Source organism: Stegostoma tigrinum, chromosome 2 (assembly GCF_030684315.1).
Source record: "Stegostoma tigrinum isolate sSteTig4 chromosome 2, sSteTig4.hap1, whole genome shotgun sequence".
Taxonomy (NCBI): Eukaryota; Metazoa; Chordata; class Chondrichthyes; order Orectolobiformes; family Stegostomatidae; genus Stegostoma; species Stegostoma tigrinum.
This window is the reverse complement of record NC_081355.1, coordinates 77,289,392-77,315,087: the sequence shown is the minus strand read 5'-3', so window position 1 is coordinate 77,315,087 and position 25,696 is coordinate 77,289,392. Positions and strand designations below refer to the sequence as shown.

At 41.2% G+C, this 25,696-nt stretch overlaps 2 protein-coding genes across 4 annotated transcripts in view; both read left to right on the top strand.

Annotated features, from left to right (window-relative positions):
- The window catches only part of LOC125449070 (progranulin-like), a 44,142-nt gene extending 33,542 nt beyond the window's left edge, over positions 1–10,600 (top strand). The window contains exons 5-6 of one of the 3 annotated variants that reach the window (XM_048524701.2): positions 1,216–1,473; positions 6,791–10,600. In XM_048524701.2, the coding sequence (XP_048380658.1) occupies positions 1,216–1,473; positions 6,791–6,937 (405 nt within the window). In that variant the 3' untranslated portion in view covers positions 6,938–10,600. The remainder of the gene's footprint in view (positions 1–1,215; positions 1,474–6,790) is intronic. The other 2 variants (XM_048524696.2, XM_048524687.2) reach the window with 2 other exon arrangements.
- A 1,198-nt stretch (positions 10,601–11,798) lies between these two features.
- Positions 11,799–25,696, top strand: part of clxn (calaxin) — a 35,035-nt gene continuing 21,137 nt past the window's right edge. Inside the window, exon 1 of the mRNA XM_048522703.2 lies at positions 11,799–13,295. Within this exon, the coding sequence (XP_048378660.1) occupies positions 13,214–13,295 (82 nt within the window). The 5' untranslated portion in view covers positions 11,799–13,213. The remainder of the gene's footprint in view (positions 13,296–25,696) is intronic.

Genomic DNA, 25,696 nt, shown 5'->3' with positions numbered 1-25,696 from the left:
CCACACCCCATTAGTGAATAGAGAAACCAAATAAAACTGTCCATCGTTAAGGTGGAGCAATGTGCTTGTCTGTATGACTACATAGATGGCTTCCATTTAATACTCATGGCACTGAAGTATTCCAGTGTTTCAGTTTAAACGAAGAGGTTTGAACTGAGGACAGTTTTGAGTATCAGTGTTTCAAGGGACAACTCTGTAATCTAGAGGCATCAAATGGATTTATCTACTGTAGATCATGCAGTGTTGTCCTCCTCCTGGGATAGGTTACAACCTGTGAAACTGAAATCCAAATGATCTTGTTACAATTATATTCTGTTGTGCATAATCTCACAGTGGAAAGGAATTAGCTTTCCATTACCTTCTCCCTCTTCACGAGATCTTACAATTTTCCTGGTTCAAAAGCAGGAGATTGGAGATAGACAAAAACAGAAAACTACTGAATTACCTGTTATTTGCAAAGGTTTATTCTGATACAGAATGGTGATTTCATCCAGGCCATTAGTCTGAGTCCTTTCAAGATACATTCAATTTGAATTTTTTTTTGCAGTTCAAAGATGCATTGGCTTGCTATAATTATTTAATGCATGGCACTGACCACCTACAATGGTTGTGGAAGCGTTTTATTCATTCATGGGATGAGGGCATCACTGGCTAAGCCAGCATTTATTGCCATAATTGACCAGAGGGCAATTAGGAGTCAACCACATTGCTGTGGGTCAGGAGTCACATGTTGGCCAGATCAGGTAGGGATGGCAGTTTCCTTCCTTGAAGGACATTAGTGAACCAGATGGTTTTTTCCAACAATCGACAATGGATTTGTAGTCATCATTAGACTCTAAATTCCACATATTTATTGAATTCAAATTCCACCATCTGCCATGACAGAATTTGAACCTGGATTCCCAGAACATTACCTGGGTCTCTGGATTAACGTTCCAGTGGTAATACCACTAGGCTATTGCCTCCCCTGCTATATGATCATATGATCAATGATTTCAAACAGAAATTGGATGGACACTAGAAGGAAATAAACCTGCAGGGCTATGGAATAAAGTTGTGAAACCACAATGCACAGAGAATTAGCATAGGTTAAATGGCTTTCTTTTGTTCCCTTACTTTCCCTTTCCATAACATTTTTACAAACAGTAATCAAATGGAGGTGTAAGTTTCCTGCTGTAATAATGAAATAATTACTTGGGTCTTTATTGTCAACAGGCTGTTTGTTGTAACGATGGTATTCACTGCTGTCCTTATGGCACCAGGTGTGACCTTCAGAGGTTACGTTGTGTACAGGATAGTGCCAGTGTACCATGGCTCATCAAGGAACCTGCAATGATTTGGTCAGAAGCTCTGCAAAGCAGCCTCAGTAGTGATGGCTCGGTCGTTTATTGTGATGACACACATGTTTGTAAAGCTGGAAGTACATGCTGTAGGTTGTGGAACAAAACATGGGGATGCTGTCCATATCGTAACGTAAGTCACAATTGATGCACAGACTGTGTATTTGTTAAAACAGTTCTTGTTTATCTTTGAATGAATCCTCAGATTCAAATGACTGTGTCCACAAGATAAAAAGCAGTTCAAAAGAAAACGGCTATTGCTTTGTAAAAGTAAACAAAATTATGACTGATTATGAATCAATGTATTACATGTATATGATTGTCACAAATACTTAATACAAGGAGTCTAAGATGAATTCCAATTTGTTGTTATGAAAATATTTTCAATGATTTGGATGTGTTGCAGACCAATTTTCCCCGCCACAAATGTAAAAACAGTTTTATCAAATAGAAACAGAATATGTGGACACTGGGGATATGAAATATATATATTTTTAAAAATTTTGGAGAAACTCAGCAGATCTGGCAGCTTCAGAACAGGAATTCTGAGGAAGTACCATATTGGGCTTGAAACATTGCATGGAATCTTATAAGAGTCTGAGCAATGTGGCCTGTGTGTGGCAGAATTGGGCAATAAATGCAGCAAGGTCTACCTCGACAATGAGATCATTTCATTCCATCTTTTACAGATTTCACAAGTGGCATAGCAAGATACTTGTTAAGTAGTGACAAAATACCATTTTATTGTTATTATTGCTTCTCAAATGATTTAATGGTCTTGTAGTGCAGAAGGAGGCCATTTGGCCCGTGATATCTGCACGAGTTCTTCAATTAAGCATAATTACCTCATGCCAATCTTTTGCTTTTCCCCACACCCTTGCACATTATTTTTATCCAAATAATCATCCAATGCCCTCTTGAATGCTTCTTTTGAACCACCTTCTCCAATGCATTAACATCCTTCCTAGAATTATAACACGAGGTGGTAAAAGTACAACTATATAATACTCATCTCATTAATATTCAGGCTGTCATCTTTAACTTGTCAAACAAGCTAGATCTTGAGAAACCCAACAAAGAAATCAGAACAAGTACCTGGCAAATTCAGCACACTGTTTGCTCTGAACAGCTTCAGTGTTGGAAACTAGGTACCAATATTTCAGGACATACTCCATGGGCGCAGTCACAAGCGCCCCATATCAGCATCCAATATATGCCAGCTTCTGCAAACCCCCTCATGGCACACCTTTGATTCACTTACAGGATGATTCTGCACTTACAGTCATAGAGTCGTCGAGGTGTACAGCATGGAAATAGACCCTTCGGTCCAACTTGTCCATGTTGGCCAGATATCCTAAATTAATCCAGTTCCACCTGCAAGCATTTAGCCCATCTCAGAATTGTACCAGCCTACACCATTTAATCTGGCATCTTATTCTATACACACACCATCCTCTGTGTGAAAAAGATGCCCCTTAGGTCCTTTTTAATTCTGCCCCCTCTCACCTTAAACCTATGCCTTCTAGTTTTGGACTTGCCTTCCCTGGGGAAAAGACCTTGACTATTCACCGTATCCATGCCCCTCATGATTTTAGAAACCTCTATAAGGTCATTTCTTAGCCTACGATGCTCCGGGGAAAACAGCCCCAGCCTATTCAGCTTCTCTCAACCCTGGCAGCATGCTTGTAACTCTTCTCTGAATCCTCTCAAATTTCACAACACCCTTCCTATAGCATGGAGACCAGAATTGAATGCAGTATTCTAAAAGTGGCCTAACCAATGCCATGTACAGCTGCAACATGACTTCCCAACTCCTATATCAACCCACTGATGTTAGTATGTCACTCTTACTTGTCAGCACCTAATTTATGTAATATTCTTTTATGCATAACCTTGTCAAATGCCTTTTGGAAATCCATGGACAGTACATTTACAGTCTCCCTTTTGTCCACAGCACATTATATTTCTTCAAAGAACGCCAATAAGTTGGTTAAATATGATTTTCCTTTTACAAAGCCATGCTGACTCTTCCCAGTTATCTCAAGTTTTTCCAAGTGCTATTGCAAGTTATAATCTTTATTATCAATTCAAACATCTTCTCCATGACATGTCATCTTAGCTGGCTTACAAATTTTCTGTTTACTACCTCCTGTCCTTTTGGAATAGAGGAGTTATATTTGCTGCTTTCCAGTCTAACGTTTCCAGAACCAAACACATTGAATTTTGGAAAATAAACACTAATGCATCTCCTACTTCTTAGTCAAACCCTTAAGACCCTAGGATGAAATCTGTACTCAAAGACTTAGCAACCTGCAGCTCTATCAGTTTGGTCAGTACCACTTTCCTAGTGATTATAAATTTTACCAAGTTAATCTCTTCCTTCAACCTTCTGATTTATAGGTATCTTTGTATTCTCTATTATCAAGACAGACATAAAATATTTCATTATTGCATGCACCATTTCTTTATTATCTACTATTAACTCCCTGAATTGTCACCTGCTTTAGGGTCAGGAATACTGAATTTACTCTTTTTTTTCCTGGAAACCTATAGAATTCCACCCCCCATCCAACACACACACACACACACACACACACACACACACACACACCATTTCTAGCTAGTTTCCTCTCGTGTTCAAAATTCTTCCTCCAATTAACCTTTTAATTATTCTCTGCCCTTCTTTACATTCTGACCAGTCATCTGACTTGCCACAGACCTTTGCCCAGTTATATGCTTTTTCAAGTTTGATGCTTTCTTTTGTCAACCACATATAGTGGGACCTCCACTCGTAACTTTTCTTTATAGTAGGAATGAAGTTAATATGATTATACTGAAAGATCCTTTTAAATGTCTGCAGATGCATTTCTAATGCTATGCCTCCTAGCCTAGTATTCCAATTCACTTCAGATGGGCAGAATCAATAGATTTCTGGTAGGAAAATCCTGTTTGGCAAAACTGTTAGAGCCTTTACAGGCTAGATAACCAGCAGCTAGATAAGAATCACCAGTGGATGCTGCATATATGGATTTTCAAAAAGCATTCACAAGTAATCACACAGATTACTGCATAAAATGAGGGCTCTTTGGATTACGATAATATATTGGAACGGATGAGGATTGGTTAATGGATAGAAAATAAATGGTAGGAACAAATTAGTCATTTTCATGATTAGAACGTTTAACTATCAACTCTGACAAAGATCAGTGCTCAAGACTTAGTTGTTTAAAATCAACATCAATCACCAATGCAGAAACAGAGGTTTGCTGATGATAAAAAGTCAAGTGGGAAAGTTAACAGTGAGAATGCACAGAGGCTGCGAAGTGAGGACAAAGATTAAATGACTGAGCAATAACTGTAGAAATAATTTGAAGTGTGAAAATCCACTTCGGTAGGTAAAATAAAAAAAGCAATTGAAATGATGAAAGACTGGGAAATATCAACAATCAAAAATGTTCCTAGGGAACTATGTGGCCAGAGAGCAACCCAGTAATGCCTGCACAGGTCACACATAAGTCAGTCCTTTTAAATTACATGTGCCGTAGCTACACAAGAGAAAAAGGCCCACATACATAAACAATTTGCCCATGCACTAAAATAAATTGAAGGGGTAGGTTAGATGTAAGTGTCCTTGTCCACAAAGCACTGGAAGTTAGCATAGAACTACAATAAATAGTAAGGAAACAAATTGTATGTTAGCTGAAAGAAGTCATGCTGTAATTATACAGGTTGTTGGTGATATTATATGTGGAGTACTCCGTACAGTGTTGAACGTCTTACCTAAAAGAAGGGTATAATTGTCTCAGAAGGAATATAATGTAGGTTCCTGACATGGCTAGAATAGGTCCATTTTCCTAAGAGTTTAGAACAGTGAATGGTGGCAATCTCACTGAGGCAAATATAAATTCACCCCATAGATTCATGTGTGTGTGTGAGTGAGAGAGATGGAGAGAGAGCGTGTGTGCGAGGGCCTCACACAAGCAGACACAGTCTCACTCCCTCCTATACACTGACATAGACACAATCTCCCCTCCCATGCATGCACCGTTTTCCCCCCTCCACAAATACAGTCTCTCTCCCCCCTCACTGTGTGCGCGTGCACACACACACGTGAATCTGTGGGATGAATTTATATTTGCAGATGTATTTTATTTTGTTCAAAAAGCACACAATTTATAGACAGTCAAAATGGTGTTTTATAAATTCATACTTTAGAAATTAAACTAGTCTGACTCCAAACCAAAACACAAACAGACTCTAAACAAGGCCTCGCACCAAACATGCATTGTCTAGCCTAAAATGTCACCTCTTCTTTACACTGAAAACCTTCAGTTCACTCAGGACTGTGACTGAAAGGAATTTGAGGATTTACATATTTATATTGATTGGTTAAAACATTCTAACTGATTTAAGATTTAACAGCTTATAAATTCTGTGTCTGATACTACCTCTTTCACTAACACCTGAAGAAGGACTAAGGCTCTGAACTCTTGTTTTCAAATAAACCTATTGGATTATAACCTGGTGTCGTGTGATTTCTGACTTTTGGTGAAGGTGGAGAAGTATTCTGAACAAGCGAGTTGGCAACATAAAGATAGTGTTGTTGGGCATTGTGTGGGGTGAGAGTGAGCAGGAAAAGATGTCGCAGGCATTTTGAGTAGTAGGGAATGGGTTCAACAGAAGAGAGTGAGTATGAGGTATCAGAAAGAAAGTGGTGGCACTTAGCCTGATGGAGGGGAGAAGCACATTGATCTTCTTCCTGCAGTTTTGTGCATTTATCAAGATAGCTGAGACAGCACTGACCTGAGTCAACCTTGGATCAAGCAGGCAGGATCTTTACGGCAGGCCCTGAAGGAAACGGAAGTTCTGCAATGGCACCACCCCTATCCAACAAGACCTTAGGGACTCTGTCTGCAAAGCACGTCACTGATTTCTGCTCTGTCTGCCATGTTCAGGGCAAATGTCAAGAAATGTGCAGGAGTCATGGTGCTTGTCCCGGTATGCAACAGTCTTCTAAAGATGGCCTGAGCAAAAGGGATACTGGTGAATTCTAGGATATCTGCTAAGTAGCAAGTTGTTCTGGAAATGGCAGGCTAGGATGGGGCAGAAATTGGAATTGACAGATGCCATACGTAGGCAATTAAGGAGGTGGGTTCGGTAAATAGGACAAGAAAACTCACAAGGCCTCGTGGCAATAAATCCTCCAAAAAAAAACTTGACACAACTCAGACTTAGCCAAAAAAATTCAGACAGTTAACTGTTTACTCTTCATGTTTGCTGCTCGACCTACTAGTTTTGTCCATCATTTTGTTTCTATTCCCAAAACTACATGAGAGTGTATTTAGTGTAAACGTAACTCATTGGAGAATTGGTAAATTTAAGAGTTTTCTTGAATGTTTTCACTCAAATATAATTTTGTTCCATTGATGTTTGTTGTATTTCCTTTTCAGGCTCACTGCTGCTTTGATGGACAACACTGCTGTCCTAAATATCACATCTGTGATATAAGACATCAAAGCTGCAGGAGGATCTTTCCGTTGTACAAATGGATGCAGCTCTCCTCGAGCAAAACATCTGAAAAATCTGAAAATCTTTAAATCCGTCCTGCACCAATCATAGCGCTGAGTTTAACATTACAAAGAAGGCATGCTTCAATTCTGCTTTGCTGCGATGTGTAGAAATAGCACCAATTTTGGTTTCTATTTGGTTGATATTTTCAATAATCACATTACAGGAATCATTCTTTACTTGGCTACTTTTGAAAAATTACCTGATTTGTCCCTTTACCAGAATTTGTATCAGAGAATATTGTCAAATATGATTGCTTTTATTTTCCAGTAAATCGTCATAGGAGTTTTAGTAGCAAACACATGTATCTTAATTAATTGCTATTTAACAAGTGTCAAAAATATGGCAAGAAGATTTAACTATGTTGATAGTAAAAAAATTTGAGATTTGAACATCCCGGATCTATTCTTACTCATGTTCATACTTTACATAAATTATTAAGTTATGAAGTCACCAAAGTGAGATTAAACCCATTGAAAGAGATGACATAGAATCAAGGTACCAGCACACAAAGTACTTACCATCATTTCCACTACTCTTTTTCTTCATCGGTCCATTTAAACTCATGTTTACTCACTATCCCTCTAATATCCCAGAATGTTTAAATCAACTATTAAAGAAATGCAGACGAAAAAGTTACCCTGGAGCTGATTCTGCTCCCAGATTGTAACTTTGTGCAGCAGAACCTTGGTTAGATTTTGTAGGAGTGAGGGTTGATGATGAAGTATCAGTACTTACTGCTGTCATTAACATTCTGAAATTGACTGTAGTATTAGGATTCTTTTTGGAGCTGGGGAGCAGAAAGAGATTATTACGGAAATCCTGAAGTTGATGTCTGTCACTTAATGTTCTGACTTAGGCTGTGTTGTTATCACAGCAACCCCTTTTGTACCTAGAGCTGGCAGAGGTTAATTCAGTGCAATTTTCAATGTTCTACTCCTGTGCTGCTATTTGAAATCCCATTAAAAAAAAACTTAAGATCTTATTTAAACAAGTGTAACTGAATTTGTAATAATACTTCCAATGTGACTTGGAAATGAACATAGAAGGTATGTTTAATAAGTTTGCAGATGACACCAGAATTGGAAGTGCAGTGACACAGTGAAGAAGGTTACCTTAGCGTACAATGGGACCTTGATCAGAAAGGCCAATGGGCTGAGGAGGAGCAGGTGGAATCTAATTTAACTAAACATGAAGTGCTGTATTTTGGAAAGGCAAATTAGGGCAGGACTTACACATTTAATAAGGTCCCGGGGAATATTGCTGAATAAAGAGACCTTGTCGTGCAGGTGCATAATTCCTTGAAAGTGGAGTTGCAGGTAGAAAGGATAGTGAAGAAGGCATTTGGTATACTTGCCTTTATTGGTCAGTGCATTGAGTATCAGAGTTGGGAGGTCATGTTGCAGCTGTGCAGAATATTGGTTAGGCCACTTTTGGAATACTGTATGCACTTCTGGTCTCCCAGCTATAGGAAGGATGTAGTGAAACTTGAAAGGGTTCAGAAAAAGATTTACAAGGTTGTTGCCCGGATTGGAGGGCTTGACCTTGGGCTATATGGAGAGGCTGAATTGTATGGGGAGTTGGAGGCTGAGAGGTGAACTTAGAGAAGTTTATAAAGTCGTGAGGGGCATGGATAGGGTGAATAGGCAAGGTCTTTTCCCTGGGGTGCGTCTAAAACTGGAGGGCACAGGTTTAAGGTGAGAGGGGAAAGGATTTAAAACAAACAGACCTAAGGGCCAACATTTTCATGCAGAGGGTGATGCGTGTATGGAATGAGCTGCCAGAGGACGTGGTGGAGGCTGGTACAGTGACAACATTTAAAAAGCATCTGGATGGGTATATGAATTGGAAGGGTTTGGAGGGATATGGGCCAAATGGGACTAGATTAAATAAGAAATGTGGTCAGCATGGACGAGTTCGACTAAAGGGTCTGTTTCCATGCTGTACAGCTCTATGGCTCTAATTTGATAGGCAACAGCACTGCAGAATCGATCAGTACTGCAAAATGATTAACATACTTTAAGAAGCTAATCTTCAGTAGTTCTGAAAATTTTAGCTTCCATCTTCACCCAGAATGTTCCAATCTTTAATATGATTTCTGGAAGGAACTTTATTTGAGAGTTTCTTTCTTTCCAATTTGAGAAGCTGTGAATGCCTTTTTATTTGGGTTATTTACTTTTACAGCATAATAACTGCTGCTCCATACTGAATATGTCCAATTAAGAATATCGCAATCAGTTGCAGTACAACTGCAGAAGTACAGAGGTGAAAATTTCATCAGAGGGTTTCAAGGTCAGCTGTGCTTTCTCATTGATCACAACCTCCAGTACTACAATAAGTTATAGAAAGAGCAGCTCTGAGGAATTTTTCACCTGTGAATTCTGCTAAACAATGATTTGACTGAGATTTCCATGTAGTAAAGTTTCTTTGAGATTTTAAAAAAAGAATTCTGATTCCACTTCTGCTCATCTTAAATTTGTCGCCTTCATGTCAGTTGGCAAAAGCAATCTAGCACAATTTAGCTTAACGTAACAATCTTTGAAAATTAAAAGGGGTTATCAGGTCACATTATAATCTTCCTTAATTCTCATCTTAACTGAAAAATCTTTCTCAAATCCTTCTTCATTTAAGTAATCTTAATGTATGGAGTGTATTTACACTGTAATCAATTTCTTCATGTAATGATGTGCTAAAGATAACAGCAATTCCTCTGCTGTAGCCCAAGGTGTTGCTGAAAATCAACATGGCTTCCTTGAATTCCTACTCTTCGACCTTGATTTTACAGTGTTTACACCCAATTTTGATTATTTCAAAATGGCCAAGAGCATAAATGTTTGCAATGACATTATACGGTTCCCTGTTCACAAAATCATTTGCAAGTTTTTCATTCAAAGTAATAGTACAGGAAGGAACACCTGTTCAAATATAATTAGACAACAGACATACTTAAATAATTAAATACACATGTCAAACATTTAATTTTCTAATACAGGAATTTCAACACGAAACCATCATCCAGTGATGCTAGGCAGTTGTATCAATTTCTTTACTGTCATGTGCTAGCAAATGATTACATTATGAGGAAAGCTTAAAGTTACTTGGCCTGATTATTAGGGAGTAATCTAAATGAGGTATTTAAGATTATTATTAATTAGATGTAAGTGGATAAAGTACTTCTTCTGGCAAAAGAATTGAGAAAGAATTGACAAAACCTTTGAATTAAGCCGTGCAGCAGTGATATCAGAAGCGTTTCTTTATGCAGGGTAGTGGAAGACTGCAACTATCTTTCCCTAAAAAGCTGTTGAATCTATCTTAGGTTTAAAAAAAAGTATTAAACATTACTGAACCAAAGTGCATAGATGGAATAAAAATATGAAACAGCCAAGATTAAATTTAACTGGTGATCAAAGAGCTGTTTGGCCTATTCCTGTGCCAATCTTTCCAGCACAGCATTAAAACTGGGCATTCTGCTTTCTATGTTACAGCTTCAAAGTGTAACCGTTTGACACAGTCAATAGCAGCAATTTTTTTTCCCCTTTAGGAAAATTCCCTCCTCGTGTTACTTGGACAAACTGCTGAAATGCAAAGGATTAAGTTGGCCAAGGAGCACAGGAAGCCTTTTAGTTTAATTCATTCATGAGATGTGGGTCACTGGCTCGGGCAACATTTATTGCACTCCCTAATTACCCTGGAAAAAGTGGCAATCTTGAATCACTACAGTCTTTGAGGCGCAGGAACCACCACAGTGCTGTCAGGAAGGGTGCTCCTGGATTTTGACCCAGTAATGGCGAAAGATCCGTGACGTGGTTTCAAGTCAGCATGGTGTGCGCCTTGTAGGGGAACTTACAAGTGGTGGTGTTACCAAGAATCTGCACTTGACCTTCTAGGTGGTAGCGTTCATGGATTTGGAGGGTATTGTCACAGAAACATTAGTGAGTTACTGCGGTCCATCTTGGGCATGGTATACACTGCCTCTACTGAACTTTAGTGTTGATGGTGGTGAAAGTTGGATGTTAAGTTGGAGTGCCAAATAAGCTGCTTCAGGGTCATTGGAGCTACACTCATCCAGGCAAATGGAGAATGTTTTATCACATTCATGAATTGTGGCCTTGCAGATGGTGGATCAGCATTGAAAAGTCACAAAGTTAGTCACATATCCTAGGATTCCAAGCTGCTGTCTTGATCTTACAACCATGGTATTTCTATGGCTGGTTAATGGTAACCTCCAGAATGTTGATAGTAGGGGATTCAGTGATGATAATGCCATTAACTATCACAGCTGATGGTTAGATTTTCTCTTGCTGGAAGTGATTGTTGCCTGGCATTTGCCTGATGTGATGATTATTTGCCACTTATTCATTCTCAGCCTCGACGTCATCCAGGTCTTGCTACAAATGGACACAGACTGTTGCAGCATCTGAGGTGTTGTGAATGACCCTGAACGCTGTGCTATCATCAGTGACCATCCTCACTTCTGACATTATGATAGTGGGAACCTTATTGATGAAAAGGTGAAGATAGCTGAGCCTGAGGCCCTACCCTGGAGAATACCTACAGTGATGTCCTTGGACTGGGACAATTAACTTCCAACAATCATCTTTCTTAATGCTTTGTGTGACTTCAACCAATAGAGAATCCTCATCACCTCAACCACCACTGTCCCCACCCCAACCCTGATTTCTATTAATTTGCATTTTGCCAGAGTTTGTTGATGCCACACTTGTTCAAATGCAGCCTTGATGTCAAGGACAATCAAGCTTGCCACATCTCAGGAATTCACCTCTTTGTCAGTGTTTGGAGAGACGCTGTACTAAGGCCAGGAGCGGAGAGACGCTGTACTAAGGCCAGGAGCTGAGAGACCCTGGCAGAACCCTGCCTGCATGCCAGTAAACACCTATTCCCTTGCAAGTGTTGCTTGATAGCATTGTTCATGATCATCACTTTTATGATTAAGATCAGACTGATAGGGTGGTAATTGGTCAGATTGGGTTTTCCTGCTTTGGTACACGCCTGAGTAAATCTCCACATTGGCATCTACATGCCAGTCACTACACTGGCACAACTAGGGCCATGACTAATTGCGGAGCTCAAGTCTTTGGTACAGTTGCTAGAATATTGTTACCTTTAGAAGTTTCCTGATTGGAATGGAGTGAAGTGAACTGGTGAAGACTGGTATGTGTGTTGGTGGAAATCTCAGGAGACCAAGATAGATCCTCCACTTTGATGACGATAGATGCAAACATTTCAGCCTTATCTTTTTCCCTGGTGTGCTATGGTCTCCCATCAGTGAGAATGGGAATATTTGTGGACACTGCATCTCCTGTCAATTTTTTAAATGTCCATCACCATTGGATCCACTGGTTATGAGAAGGCATTTTCACCACTTAACTGCCAACCATTGATCATCTCCAACAGATAATCTAACCTTCAACCCCCTCAACCCCACTTGGCATTCAATAGCATGACCATTGCTGAATCCACACCTGAATCAACATCCTGAGGTTAGCATCGACCAGAAACAAAACTGAACTCGGCATATAATTACTGTGTCCTTAAGAACATGTCTGAGGCTAGGTTCCTGCAGCAAGTAACTCACTGCCTGACTCCCCAAAGCCCACTGACAAGGAAAAAGTTAGGAATGTGACAGCATACTCTCCACTTGCCTGGACGAATGCGGTTCCAACAAGACTTGAGAAGCCTGACACCATCCAAAACAAAGCGACTCACTTGTTTGGCGCCATATTCAGAAACATTAATCCCCTCCACGATCAACACTCAGTAACAGTGATGTATACTACTTAAGGACGCACTGCAGAAATTCACAAAGGCTCCTTGACAGAGTTTTCCAACCCATGATTATTAGAAGGCCAAGGGCAGCCAATACATGAGAACACCACTGCCACCACCTTAAAGATTCCTCCACCACTCACAGACTTGGAAATATTTGGCTCAGTGTGGCTCTTGGAACTTGCCAACACTCCAGTCCTATCCATTAAATGACTTGCACCAGTTTAAAAAATGCAGCTCACTAATATCTTTCAACTATGGACAGACAATAAATGCAAGCCCCCAGCACGAGCACAAGCTACTCGCTCGCGCGCATACGCTGCGCCGGCGCAATTCGTCACTGTGGAGAAGTATTGCCTGATGTCACCAGTAGATGCGCACGCAGCCGCCACCTTCGCAGATTCCTATTGGGCCGCGTCGCGTGGCGTTACCAAGGAAATTGTGGCGTTGGTGACAGAGGGACAGAGACGGGAAGGTGGTTGAGTCAGTAAGGGTCTGGCGGCTGAATAGGAGCAACAATGTCTCGGATACGGCCATTAGACATGAGCAGGAAGCAGTACCAACAGCTGGCTGACACTCTCTGCAAACTTACCAAGCGTTGTAAGTGAAGAAAGAAGCGCGGGTTCCCAGCGCCCGGACTGTGGGGAACGGAGCTCCTGCTCCAAGGAGGAGGCCAGCGTGATTGTTGGACTCAACCTGTTCGGGGCTATTCAAAAGGGCCAGTATGGACCCCTGCCACATGGAGGCTGTCTATGCCATCCCAACGAGAGAGAGCATTTCTCTGTCGGTCAACGGGTTCTTCCAGCACGAATTTTAAATTCGACCTATTTGTCCAAGTTTGGGGGGCTCTTTGTTGAAGTTGCTCTGACGATACCTTTCCTGTTTTAACAGTGTTCACTCTCTTAGGAGTGAATTAGGAACAATAGACAAATTGGTTCTTCGAACTGTTCCACTTTTCAACATCATGGTTGATGTTTTTGTGATCATCTTGTCTTGTTTGCATACGCATAGCTCCTGGACTTCTTCCTGGATCAAAAATCTTTCTAAATCCCTTGCTGCACCTGCATCCTAATTTTGGGTGATTCATTTACCAGGATACTCAAGTCTTCAGCATCTTTTTTTGATATAATACCACTTTCCTGTGCCAAAGTGGACAAATTCACATTTATTGACATTATATTCTTTCTGCCAAAGTTTTGCCCATGAACTTGGCCTGTGTACATCCCTATGTGGATTCTGCCTCCTTGTGACAGTGAATTTAGCTACCAAACATTCAGTTCTGTCATCCCTTATTGCTAATGTAGATTGTAAATGGTTGCGAACCCAGCTAGTCTCGGGTTGCCGATCCCAGAAAGTTCTAGTTATTACTACTCTGATTCCTGATAGCCAACCCTTTATGCTGCAAATATATTACTTCCTGCACCAGGTGCTCTTATCTTTGCAGCTATCTTACAGATTAGACAAATCACATCAACAATAATACCATAAAGGAGGAATTCATAAAGTGACTATGAGCTGCTTTTGTGGATCAATACCTTGAGGAACCAGCTAGAGAACAGGCCATCCTAGGCTGGATATTGTTTAATGAGAAATGAATAATTGGCAGTCTGTCCATGTGAGGCCCCTTGGGAAGCATAACTACAATATGATGGAATTTTTCATGAAGATGAAGAAGGGTGACGTGGTGGCTCGGTAGTTAGCATTGCTGCCTCACAGTGCCAAGAACTTGGGTTTGATTCCAGCTGTGTGAAGTTTACGTGTTCTCCCTGTGTCTGCATGGGTTTCTGCCAAGTGCTCGAGTTTTCTCTGACAGTCTAAAGATGTGCAGGATAGTTGGATTGGTCATGCTAAATTACCCCATTGTGTTCAGGGATGTGTAGGTTGGGTGTGTTAGCCATGGGAAATGCAGGGTTAGGTGGGGTGTGGGTGTGGTTTGGGTCTGGGGGTGGGATTCTTTTCAGAGGGTCAGTGTTGACTTGTTGGGCCGAATGGCCTGTTTCCACACTGTAGGGATTCTATGGATATAGTATCAGCATCAATTAATGCCCTGAATCTAAATAAAGGAAACTGCGATGGGGCAAGCCATACATTGAGCTATGATAAATTGGGGAATGCTGTTAAATAATGGGATAATGTTGGATAGGCAATAGCAACATTTAAAGAATACATGAAGAAACTACAACTATTGTTCATTCCTGTCTGGCACAAAAATAAAGAAAAATGGTATCACGACCGTGGCTAACAAGGTGAAATTAGATAGTATTAGATCCAAGGAAGGGGCACACAAATGGGCTAAAAAAGCAGCAGACCTAAGAAAAAGAAAAAAAATTAAATTTCAGCAAAGGAGGACAAAGGGATTGATTAAAAAGGGGAAAATAGAGCATTAGAATAAGCTTATGTGAGCATTCAAACTAATTGTTAAAGATTTTCAGAGAATCCCTACAGTGTGGAAACAGGCCTTTTGGCCCAACAAGTCCACACCACTCTTTCCAAATAGCATCGCACCCAGACCACCCCTTCCCTTCAACCCCACATTTCCTATGCTTAATCTACCTAACTTACAAACCCCTGGTTACGACAGGTGATTTACCATAGCCAATCCACCTAACCTGCATACCTTTGGACCCTGGGAAGAACCTAGAGCACCCACTGGAAACCCACACAGACATGGGGACAATGTGCAAACTCCAGACAGACAGTCACCTGAGGGTGGAATTGAACCTAGGTCCCTGGAGCTGTGAGGCAACAATGCTAGCCACTAAACGACCATGCTGCCCTTTTGAAATGGGAGTTGACCCCGGGACTTCTAACATGCCAACGCTGTACAGAATCTCAAGTGATAATCATACCCCTAGACAAATGAAATGTGAAAAAAAAATTAGTGAAGACAAATGTAGGTCCCTTACAATGAAAATGCGTAAGTTATAATGGGAAGCAAAGGGCTAGCAGACTAATTAAATGCTCGTTTTAGTGATAGCTACAGAAAGGAATATATAATCTCCCAAAAATGTTGGGGAGCATCTAGTGAGAGGAACGGAAGGAAATCAGTAATAGTAGGGAAATGATAGTGGGGAAATTGATGGCATTAGAGGTCAGTAAATTCCAGGGCCTAATAATCTACATCCCAGAATACTTGAGAAAGTGGTCTGAGAATACAAGATAACAAAGTGTCGAGCTGGATGAACACAGCAGGCCAAGCAGCATCTTAGGAGCACAAAAGCTGACGTTTCGGGCCTAGATTGTTCATCAGAAAAGGGGGATGGGGAGAGGATTCTGAAATAAATAGGGAGAGAGGGGGAGGCGGACCGAATATGGATAGAGGAGAAGATAGGTGGGGAGGTAGGGAGGGGATAGGTCAGTCTGGGGAGGATGGACAGGTCAAGGGGGCGGGATGAGGTTAGTAGGTAGGAAATGGAGGTGTGGCTTGAGAAACGAGGAGGGGATAGATGAGAAGAAGAACAGGTTAGGGAGGCGGGGACGAGCTCGGCTGGTTTTGGGATGCAGTGGGAGGAGGGGAAATTTTGAAGCTTGTGAAATCCACATTGATACCATTGGGCTGCAGGATTCCCAAGCGGAATATGCATTGTTGTTCCTGCAACCTTCGGGTGGCATCATTGTGGCACTGCAGGAGGCCCAGGATGGACATGTCGTCTAAAGAATGGCAGGGGGAGTTAAAATGGTTTGCGACTGGGAGATGCAGTTGTTTATTGCGAGCCAAGCATAGGTGTTCGCAAAGCGGTCCCCAAGCCTCCGCTTGGTTTCCCCAATGCAGAGGAAGCCACATCAGGTACGGCGAATGCAGTATACACATTGGTGGATGTGCAGGTGAACATCTGCTTGATGTGGAAAGTCACCCTGGGGCCTGGGATGGGGGTGAGGGAGGAGGTGTGGGGGCAAGTGTAGCACTTCCTGCGGTTGCACGGGAAAGTGCCAGGTGTGGTGGGGTTGGTGGGGAGTGTGGAGCGGACAAGGGAGTCCCGGAGAGAGTGGTCTCTCTGGAAGGCAGACAAGGGTGGAGATGGAAAAATGTCTTCAGTGGTGGGGTCAGATTGTATCTGGCGGAAGTGTCGGAGGATGAATCGTTGTATCTGGAGGTTGGTGGGGTGGTATGTGAGGACAAGGGGGATTCTCTTTTGGCGGTTATTGCGGGGGAGGGGTGTGTGGGATGAGTTGCGGGAAATGCGGGAGATACAGTCAAGGGCGTTCTCGACCACTGTGGGGGGGGGATGTTTCGGTCCTTGAAGAATGAGGACATCTGAGATGTATGGGAGTGGAATGCCTCATCTTTGGAGCAGATGCGGCAGAGGCAAAGGAATTCAGAATAGAGGATGGAATTTTTGCAGGAGGTTTGGTGGGAGGAGGTGTATTCTAGGTAGCTGTGGGAGTTAGTGGGCTTTAAATGGACATCAGTTTCTATGTGGATGTATTGACTTAATAGCCTCTAGAACATTTTGGATTGGTGGGTAGCTAATGTAACTGCACTGTTTAAAAAAGTGAGGTAGTGAGAAAACAGGGAATTATGGCCTGACATCGATAGTGGGGAAAGATGCTAATCTCTATTGTAAAAGTTTTAATGAAAGAGGCATTGGAAAACGGCGATAGGATGAGCAGAGTTGACATAGATTTATGAAGGGGGAATTATGCTTGACAATCTACTGGAAATTTTCAAGGATTTAGCTCGTAGAGTTGTTAAGAGAGAGCCAGTGGATATGATTCACTTGAGTTTTCAATAGGATCCCACATAAAAGATTAGAATTTAAAATTAAAGTGCATGGGATTGGGGCTGTATACTGACCTGAAAAGAGATGGCAAACAGAAAACAAAGCGTAAGAAAAACAAGGCATCTAGTGGTGAGTATGGTACATTTGGTATCTGTGATTGGACTCCACTCATTCACATTATATATTAATAATTTAGATGAGGTGAGGGAGCTAAATGCAATATCTCCAAATTTGCAAAAATACAAAGTTAGATAATGGGGTGGGCTGTGAGGAGGATGCAGAGTGATGCATACTTTGGACAAGTTGAGTGGGTCAGTAAATGCATGGCAGATGATGTATAATGTGAGGTGACCCACTTGATAGGCAGAATAGTATCTAAATGGCAATTGATTGGGAAAGAGAGTGCTGCAACAAATTCCGAATGTCCATTTGCTGTAAGTAAGTAGGCAGATGCAACAAGCAGTGAAGAACACAAATGATACGTTGGATTTCATTGCTAGACGTTTAGGGCACGGGAACAGGAATGTCTTGTTGCCAATGTATAGGGGTTTGGTGAGACTATACCTGGAGTATTGTGTGTAGTTTTGGTGTCCTTATCAGAGGAAGGACATTCAAGCTTTGGAAAGAGTGCAACAATGATTTACCAGAGTGATTGCCGGCAGGCAGGACTAACACAGAGAGAAGGACTGGATTGCTTAGGACAATATTCATTGGAATTTAGAAGAATGAGGATGGGCGTATCTCATAGAAGCCTATAAACTTCTAACAGGATTAAACAAGGTAAACACAGGAAAGATGTTCCCACTGAGTGAGGAGTCCAGAACCAGGGGTCACAGTCTAAAGATACAGGGTAGGAATTACATTTAGGAATGAGGTAAGAAATTTCTTCACCTAGTGAGTGGTGAGCCTGTGGAATTCTTTGTTCTGTAAAACAGATGAGGCTAAAACATTAAATGTATTTGCGAGGAGATATAATTTGTAGGGCTAAAGGGATCAGAGGCTGAGGAGAGAAAGCAGGAGCAGGGTACTCAGTTGATTTGATTTTGATTTTGATTTCATTGTCGTGTATATTTTACATAAGGATACAATAAAATACAGTGAAAACTTGGTGTCATTTTGAATAATTTAAGAATAAGGGAAAAAAAATTGTTTGAAGAGTGCCCAGCTCTGTGCCATATTTTACATAAGAATACAACAAAATACAGTGAAAAGCTTGGTGCCATTTTGAATAATTTAAGAAGAAGAGGAGGAAAAACAGACTTTGTTTGAAGAGATAACAAAGTGTGGAGCTGGATGAACACAGCAGGCCAAGCAGCATCTCAGCCTGCTGTGTTCATCCAGCTCCACACTTTGTTATCTTGGATTCTCCAGCATCTGCAGTTCCCATTATCTTTGTTTGAAGACAGCCCAGCTCGTCACCATCCCTCCACCACTGCTTTGCCACCACTGACACCGGACCCAAACAATGCCAAAATCGCCAATCCTCAGGTGCCATCTATGTTGCTGGGCTGAAAGTCCTCTGCCACTGCCTTGCTGCCACTTGGCAGCAAGGACCAACCGACGCCAGAGTTGCATCTGTCACTGCTGGGCCTACCTCCTCAATGGTACCATGATGCCCTTCCACCACGACTTTGCTGCTACCAGCACCAGACCCAACCAGCAACGAGCTTACTGATCCTCATGCACCATCTTTTGCCACTGGGTCTACGTTGTTGATGTCGCCTCTGCTGATGTAGCAGCCACTGATTTCAGGTCCTGTGATTGCTCCAGAAAAGTAAAAAGGGGGTCACTGAAAGTCCACACTGAGCCCACTCCCCTCCGCATTGGGCCTGCTCAAGGTCCATGTTAGACCTTCAGTTCTGGCTTGAGACTGCCTGAAGTCCGTGTCCTGGGCCCGAAGAACACTTGTGATCCACATGCTAGTTGTCACTGCTGCTAATGCTGTCCAAGCTCAGGACAAGGTAAGTAAGAAAAGAAAAAACGAGAGGGGGAAAAATATAAAAAGAAAAGCAGTTGGTGTGGATGAGCTCCAGCACAGGAGTCCTACTCTATTGTGATCTGCTGTGATCATATTGAATGGTGGAGTAGGCTCGATTTGCTGAATGGCCTACTCTTGTTTCTATTTTCTATGTTTGTTTCATTGACAGAAGAGCTGCTGGTTCCTGTGATTGAGCTAGAAGCATTGGAAGCTCACCAACTGACTTGAATTAGAAGGTGAGGCCAGATGCAGTAATTCAGGAAGCTGACTACAGTAAAATCCTTCAGTTTGCTTCAGGCATGTGCTGGCTTAGTTACTCATCTGGTCCTGACATTAGAGCCCTGAAGACCCTGATAACGAAATCATAGCATTGTCACAATGCAGAGGAAGGCCATTCAGCACTTCATCTCTTTTCTGACTCTCCAAATGCCAATTTATTTAGTGCCATTTTTCTGCCTTCTCCACATGTCTCATAAACTTCCTTCCAAGTGGGCCTAATCCTCATCTGAATGCCTTGATTAAACCTGCCTCCATCACACCTGAGGCAGTGCAATCCTGACCTTAATCACTCATTGCAGGGCAATGATTTTTTTTCTCATATCACTTTTGTTGTTTAGTTTAAATCTGGGCCCACTTGTTCTCAAACCTTTCATGAGTGAGAACAGTTTCTCCTTACCTACTCTGCCCAGACTCCTCATAGTTTTGAATATCTTGATCAAATCTCCTCAATCTTCTTTTCTCCAAGGAAAACCGTCTTAACCTGTCCAATCTATGTTCATAACTAAAATTTCTCATGAATGGAACTGTTCTGAATTCTCTGTCCAATCTCGCCAATGCCTTCACATTTTTCCCAAATTTGCAGTGCTCATAACTAGACATAATAGTGCATCTGAGCTCAAACTAGTATCTGATACAAATTAATCATACTTTCTTGTTGTTGCGCACTGTGCTCCTATTACTAAAAATTGGGATAGTCTATGCTGTATTAAATGCTTTTTCAAACAGTCCTGCTTTTTTCTGTGCAAGGTGTGGCTTTCTCTACATTGGGGAAACCAAGCAGAGGCTTGGGGACCACTTTGCAAAACACCTATGCTCGGTTTGCAGTAAACAACTGCACCTTCCAGTCGCGAACCATTTCAACTCCCCCTCCCATTCCTTAGACGACATATCCATCCTGGGCCTCCTGCAGTGCCATAATGATGCCACCCGTAGGTTGCAGGAACAGCAACTCATATTTCACTTGGGAACCTTGCAGCCCAATGGTATCAATGTGGATTTCACCAGCTTCAAAATCTTCCTTCCCCCCCACTGCATCCCAAAACCAGCCCAGCTCGCCCCAGCCTGCCTAACCTGTTCTTCATCTCACCAATCCTCTCCTCCCACCTCAAGCCGCACCTCCATTTCCTACCTACTAAACTCATCCCGCCCCCTTGACCTGTGTCCTCCCTGGACTGACCTGTGTCCTCCCTACCTCCCCACCCATGTTCTCCTCTCCACCTATCTTCTCCTCTATCCATCTTCAGTCCACCTCCCCCTCTCTCCCTATTTATTTCAGAATCCTCTCCCCATCCCCCTTTTCTGATGAAGGGTCTAGGCCCGAAACATTAGTTTTTGTGCTCCTGAGATGCTGCTTGTCCTGCTGTGTTCATCCAGCTCCACACTTTGTTATCTTTGATTCTCCAGCATCTGCAGTTCCCACTATCTCTGCTTTCTTCAATGACTGATACATATATGTATCCAGAACTTCCCCCCCTCCTGCATCCCCTTTAGAGTTACCTAATTTTTTTTAATATTGTCTCTCCATTTACTTTCTTCCCAACTTAATCATTTCATGTATCTTCTCTGAAATTTCTTAAACCACTTGTCTGCCTATTCTATCAATTCGCCAATTTCCCCCGTAAATTCTACAGTTCTCTCTGACTTATTGTAATTCACAATGCTTTCAAGTTTTGGACCATCCACAATTGAAATTGTGCTCTGTACTACTAAAGTCTAAATCATGAACATAGACCAATAAAATCAAGGGTCCCGACCCTGACCTCTAGGGGTCCAACTACAAATGTTCCTCTAGCATCCATTGGCCATTACAAAGAGATTACGAACGATTTATTACACAGAAAAGAATATAGAAACAGGCTGTTTGGCCTAGACAATCTATCTGGTATTTATGCTTCATTAAAACCTCTTCACTCCTTCACTTTGTTAATTCTATTTATCACTTGTTGTTATTGCTAGATTAGCTGCACATTTATAGAATTTTCTGCTTTGATGTCATTTTTTCAGCATCCACTGTTTTTGTTAATAATTCAAGTGTTAGTCTTGTTTATTAAGCTGTATGAATTTAAAGTGATATTCAACTGTATTGTCACAGAAATACTGTGCATTAGAAAGGAAGATGCCTTTGCATTTAATTGGCTGAGGAACATTGGTTCTAAAGGAGTGGACAATAATTGCATTATTGGTGTTGGATATGCAGTTCCAAACTATACTATGAGTGATTGCCTTAAAAAAATGGCAAAAGTTGCATTATAACATGGGCTACAGAGGGGTTTAGTGACAGTAATATATATATTATTAAGACCTTTCATCTTTCATTCTTTCTGTTTCTGCTTTACTCTGTTTCTTTAACTTTCAGCTTCCCCTCCCCAGTCTGTAAGCTTTGCTGGTATTTTTGCTGGAAAATAAGAGAATGCTGTAGAGTGAGGCTCTTCATACACCCAAAAGACAAGATAAAACCATGCACTAAAAATATAAAACTTTTAATTTAAAAACAATAAGCTGCATGATGCCTGGAATTACAGCACATGATGATATTAGACTGTAATTTGAGGATGGAAAAGTGAGCGATCTCATTGATAAATGATTGTGGCACATCACCCAACTCAGTACTCTTTCTTTCTCCTCACAGCCTTGGATCCCTGAAATAAGGGAGATTTGGGAACCTCAATTGTTATCCTACTTGAGCATTACTAGTTAGAGACAATGTAACAGCATCCCTGATGAGGTAATACTGGGCAAATGATACTAGAATGAAACCTGGCCTGATAGATTACAGGTTTGAGTTTTGGAGTTGGTTACCATTGTGGATTGCTGCTGAATATGTACATGTGAGATTGTAAAGGTTATTTAATAAATTTCTTATGCAAAATACAAGGAGAAAAACAAAGCTACATTTATGAGATAGTTTAGAAAGATCTTAACATTAACAACAGAACAAGTTTCAACTATTCTCTATCACTATCTTTATAGCCACACAATTCTATATATAAAAAAAACACATTTCTATTGCAACTGTTTAATTTGTTACTTAACTGACACCTTTCAGTTCTCAGAAATGCTGAGAGTTAAATGACTTGTTCCTAATTTTGCTAGTACAAGCCGTTTCAAATTCGAATGGCCTAAATCTTTTTTCAGTTCTGATAGTTTCAAAACTTATACACAAGTGGTCAAAGTTTGTAGGAGTCATTAACTGAAATCTTTCTGATAGGCTGAAATTCTTTTTGAACTGATTCAAACCAATTTAGGTAGACGCTGATATGTTCTTTTTATCACCTGTATGTCACAAACTCAACAATATAAATTTCACCCATTAGCACCAAGAACTTGGCTAGATACATGTCTTCTTTGAAATTATGCCTTTAGTTCAGTTTTGTTTGATTTGAGTTTGTTGTACAGCTTTTGTAAGTTGTTTTGATTGTTTTCTGGAAGACAGCATAATAATTCTTTCTGATTTTTAAACAAAGAAACCTACAGCACAGGAACAGGCCCTTTGGCCCTCCAAGCCTGCGCCGATCAAGATCCTCTGTCTAAAGTAATGCCATACTATTCAATCTGACTACTGTAAATACATTATCCTAAATGACCTTTGGACCTCATTAAAAAAGTTCGGTTACCTTCACGTAACTGAAGTCATCCTTCTACCTCTGTTTTAAAATTCCAGATCTGCCATGAAATTTTTATTCCAGCTTTTCCCATGAAGAAAAAATGAAAAGCGTGCTTGAATTATTTTCTGTCAAAATTTCTTATCGCTATTTTTTACTTCACATTGTCAGTAATAATATATTTATATTAAACATCCAATGATTTTCATAACGGCTATAGTGTCACAGAGCTGTACAATATGGACACAATATATTACTGTCACTAAACCCCTCTGTAGCCCATGTTATAATGCAACTTTTGCCATTTTTTAAAGGCAATCACTCATAGTATAGTTTGGAACTGCATATCCAACACCAATAATGCAATTATTGTCCACTCCTTTAGAACCAATGTTCCTCAGCCAACTTGTCCATGCTGACCAGATTTCCTAAATTAATCTAGTCCCATCTGCCAGCATTTGGCTCATTTCCCTGTAAACCTTCCTATTCATATACCAACCCAGATGTCTTTTAATGTTGTAATTATACCTGCCTCCACCCTTTCCTCTGGCAGCTTGTTCCATACACACACCACCCTTTGCATGAAAAGGTTACCTCTGAGGTCCTTTTTAAATATTTCCTCTCTCACCTTATGCCTTCTAGTTTTTGACTCTGTATCCTAGGAAAAAAGCCTTGGCCACTCACCCTATCTACGCCCGTCATGATTTTATAAACTTTTGTATAAGGTCACCCCTCAGCCTTGGATGCACCTTGGATAAAAGCTTCAGCCTATTCATCATCTCCCTATAGCTCAAACGTTCCACTCCTGGCAACATCCTTGGAGATCTTTTCTGTACCCTTTCAAGTTTAACAACATCTTTCCTGTGGAGGGGTGACCTAAATTGTACACAGTATTCTAAAATTGGCCTCACTAATATCCTGTACACCTGCAATGTGACATCCCAACTCCTGTACACAATGTTCTGACCAATGAAGGCAAGCATGCCAAATGTCGTCTTCACCATCCTGTCTACCTGCGACTTTTCTTTCAAGGAACTCTGTGCCTGTACCTCTCGGCCTTCCCAGGCCCCTACCATTAACTTTATAAGTCCTTTCTGATGAGGGGTCTGGGCCCGAAATGTCAGCTTTTGTGCTCCTGAGATGATGCTTGGCCTGCTGTGTTCATCCAGCTCCACACTTTGTTATCTTGGATTCTCCAGCATCTTCAGTTCCCATTATCTCTGATACAACTTTATAAGTCCTACCTGGTTTGCCTTACCAAAATGCAATACCTCACATTTATCTAAATTAAGTTCCATCTGTCACTTCTCGGCCCATTGGCCAAGTCCTGTAAGAGTCAGAGAGTAGAGTAGAGTAGAGTAGAGTAGAGTAGAGTAGAGTAGTACAACATGGAAACAGGCCCTTCGGCCCAAACTAGTCCTTGCTGACCATGGTGCCCACGCAGCTAGTTCCAGTTGCCTGCATTTGGTCCATATCCCTCTAAACCTTTCCCATCCATGTACCTATCCAAATGTTTTTTAAATGTTGTTATTGTACCTCCCTCAACCACTTTCTCTGGCAGGACATTCTACATACGCACTACTCTCGGTGTGAAGAAATTACCCCTCAGGTAAATCTTCCCCTTCTCATCTTAAACCTATACCTTCACGTTTTGAATTCCCCATCCCTGGGGGAAAAAAGACTATATGCATTCATTCTAACTATGGCCTTCATGATTTTACACACCTCAATAAGGCCATCCCTACATTCCAAGAAATAAAGTTCTATCCTGGCCAACCTCTCCCTATAACTCAGGCCTATTAGTCCTGGAAACATCCTCATAAATTTTCTTTACACACTTTCCAGTTTAACAGTGTCTATCCTCTAACGGGGTGACCAAAACTGTACATAATACTCCAAATGTGGCCTCACCAACAACTTATACAACTGTAACATAATGTCCCAACTCCTAAACTCAGTCCCTCGACCAATGAAGGCCAGCATGCCAAATGCCTCCTTCACCACCCTATCTGTGATGCCACTTTCAATGAACTATACAATTGTACTCCTAGTCTGTCTGTTCCACAACACTCCTGTCATACTCTGACATAACCTTTTTGGCTATCCACTACGCCGCCTGCTTTGGTATCTTCTGTAAACTTACTAACCGTGCCTTCTATGTTCACTACTATATACATCCAAATCATTTATATAAATTATGAAAAGCAATGGACCCAATACTGATTCTTGTGGCACACAGCTGGTCTCCAAGCCTCCAGTCCAAAAAGCAATGCTCTACCACTGCCTCCTGTCTCCTACGTTAAAGCCAACTTTTTATCCAAATGACTAAGGCCACTTTGATCTCATGATCTGGCCTTACTGACTAGTCTACCATGTAGAACCTTGTCGAATGCTTTGCTGAAGTCTATATAGACAGCGTTT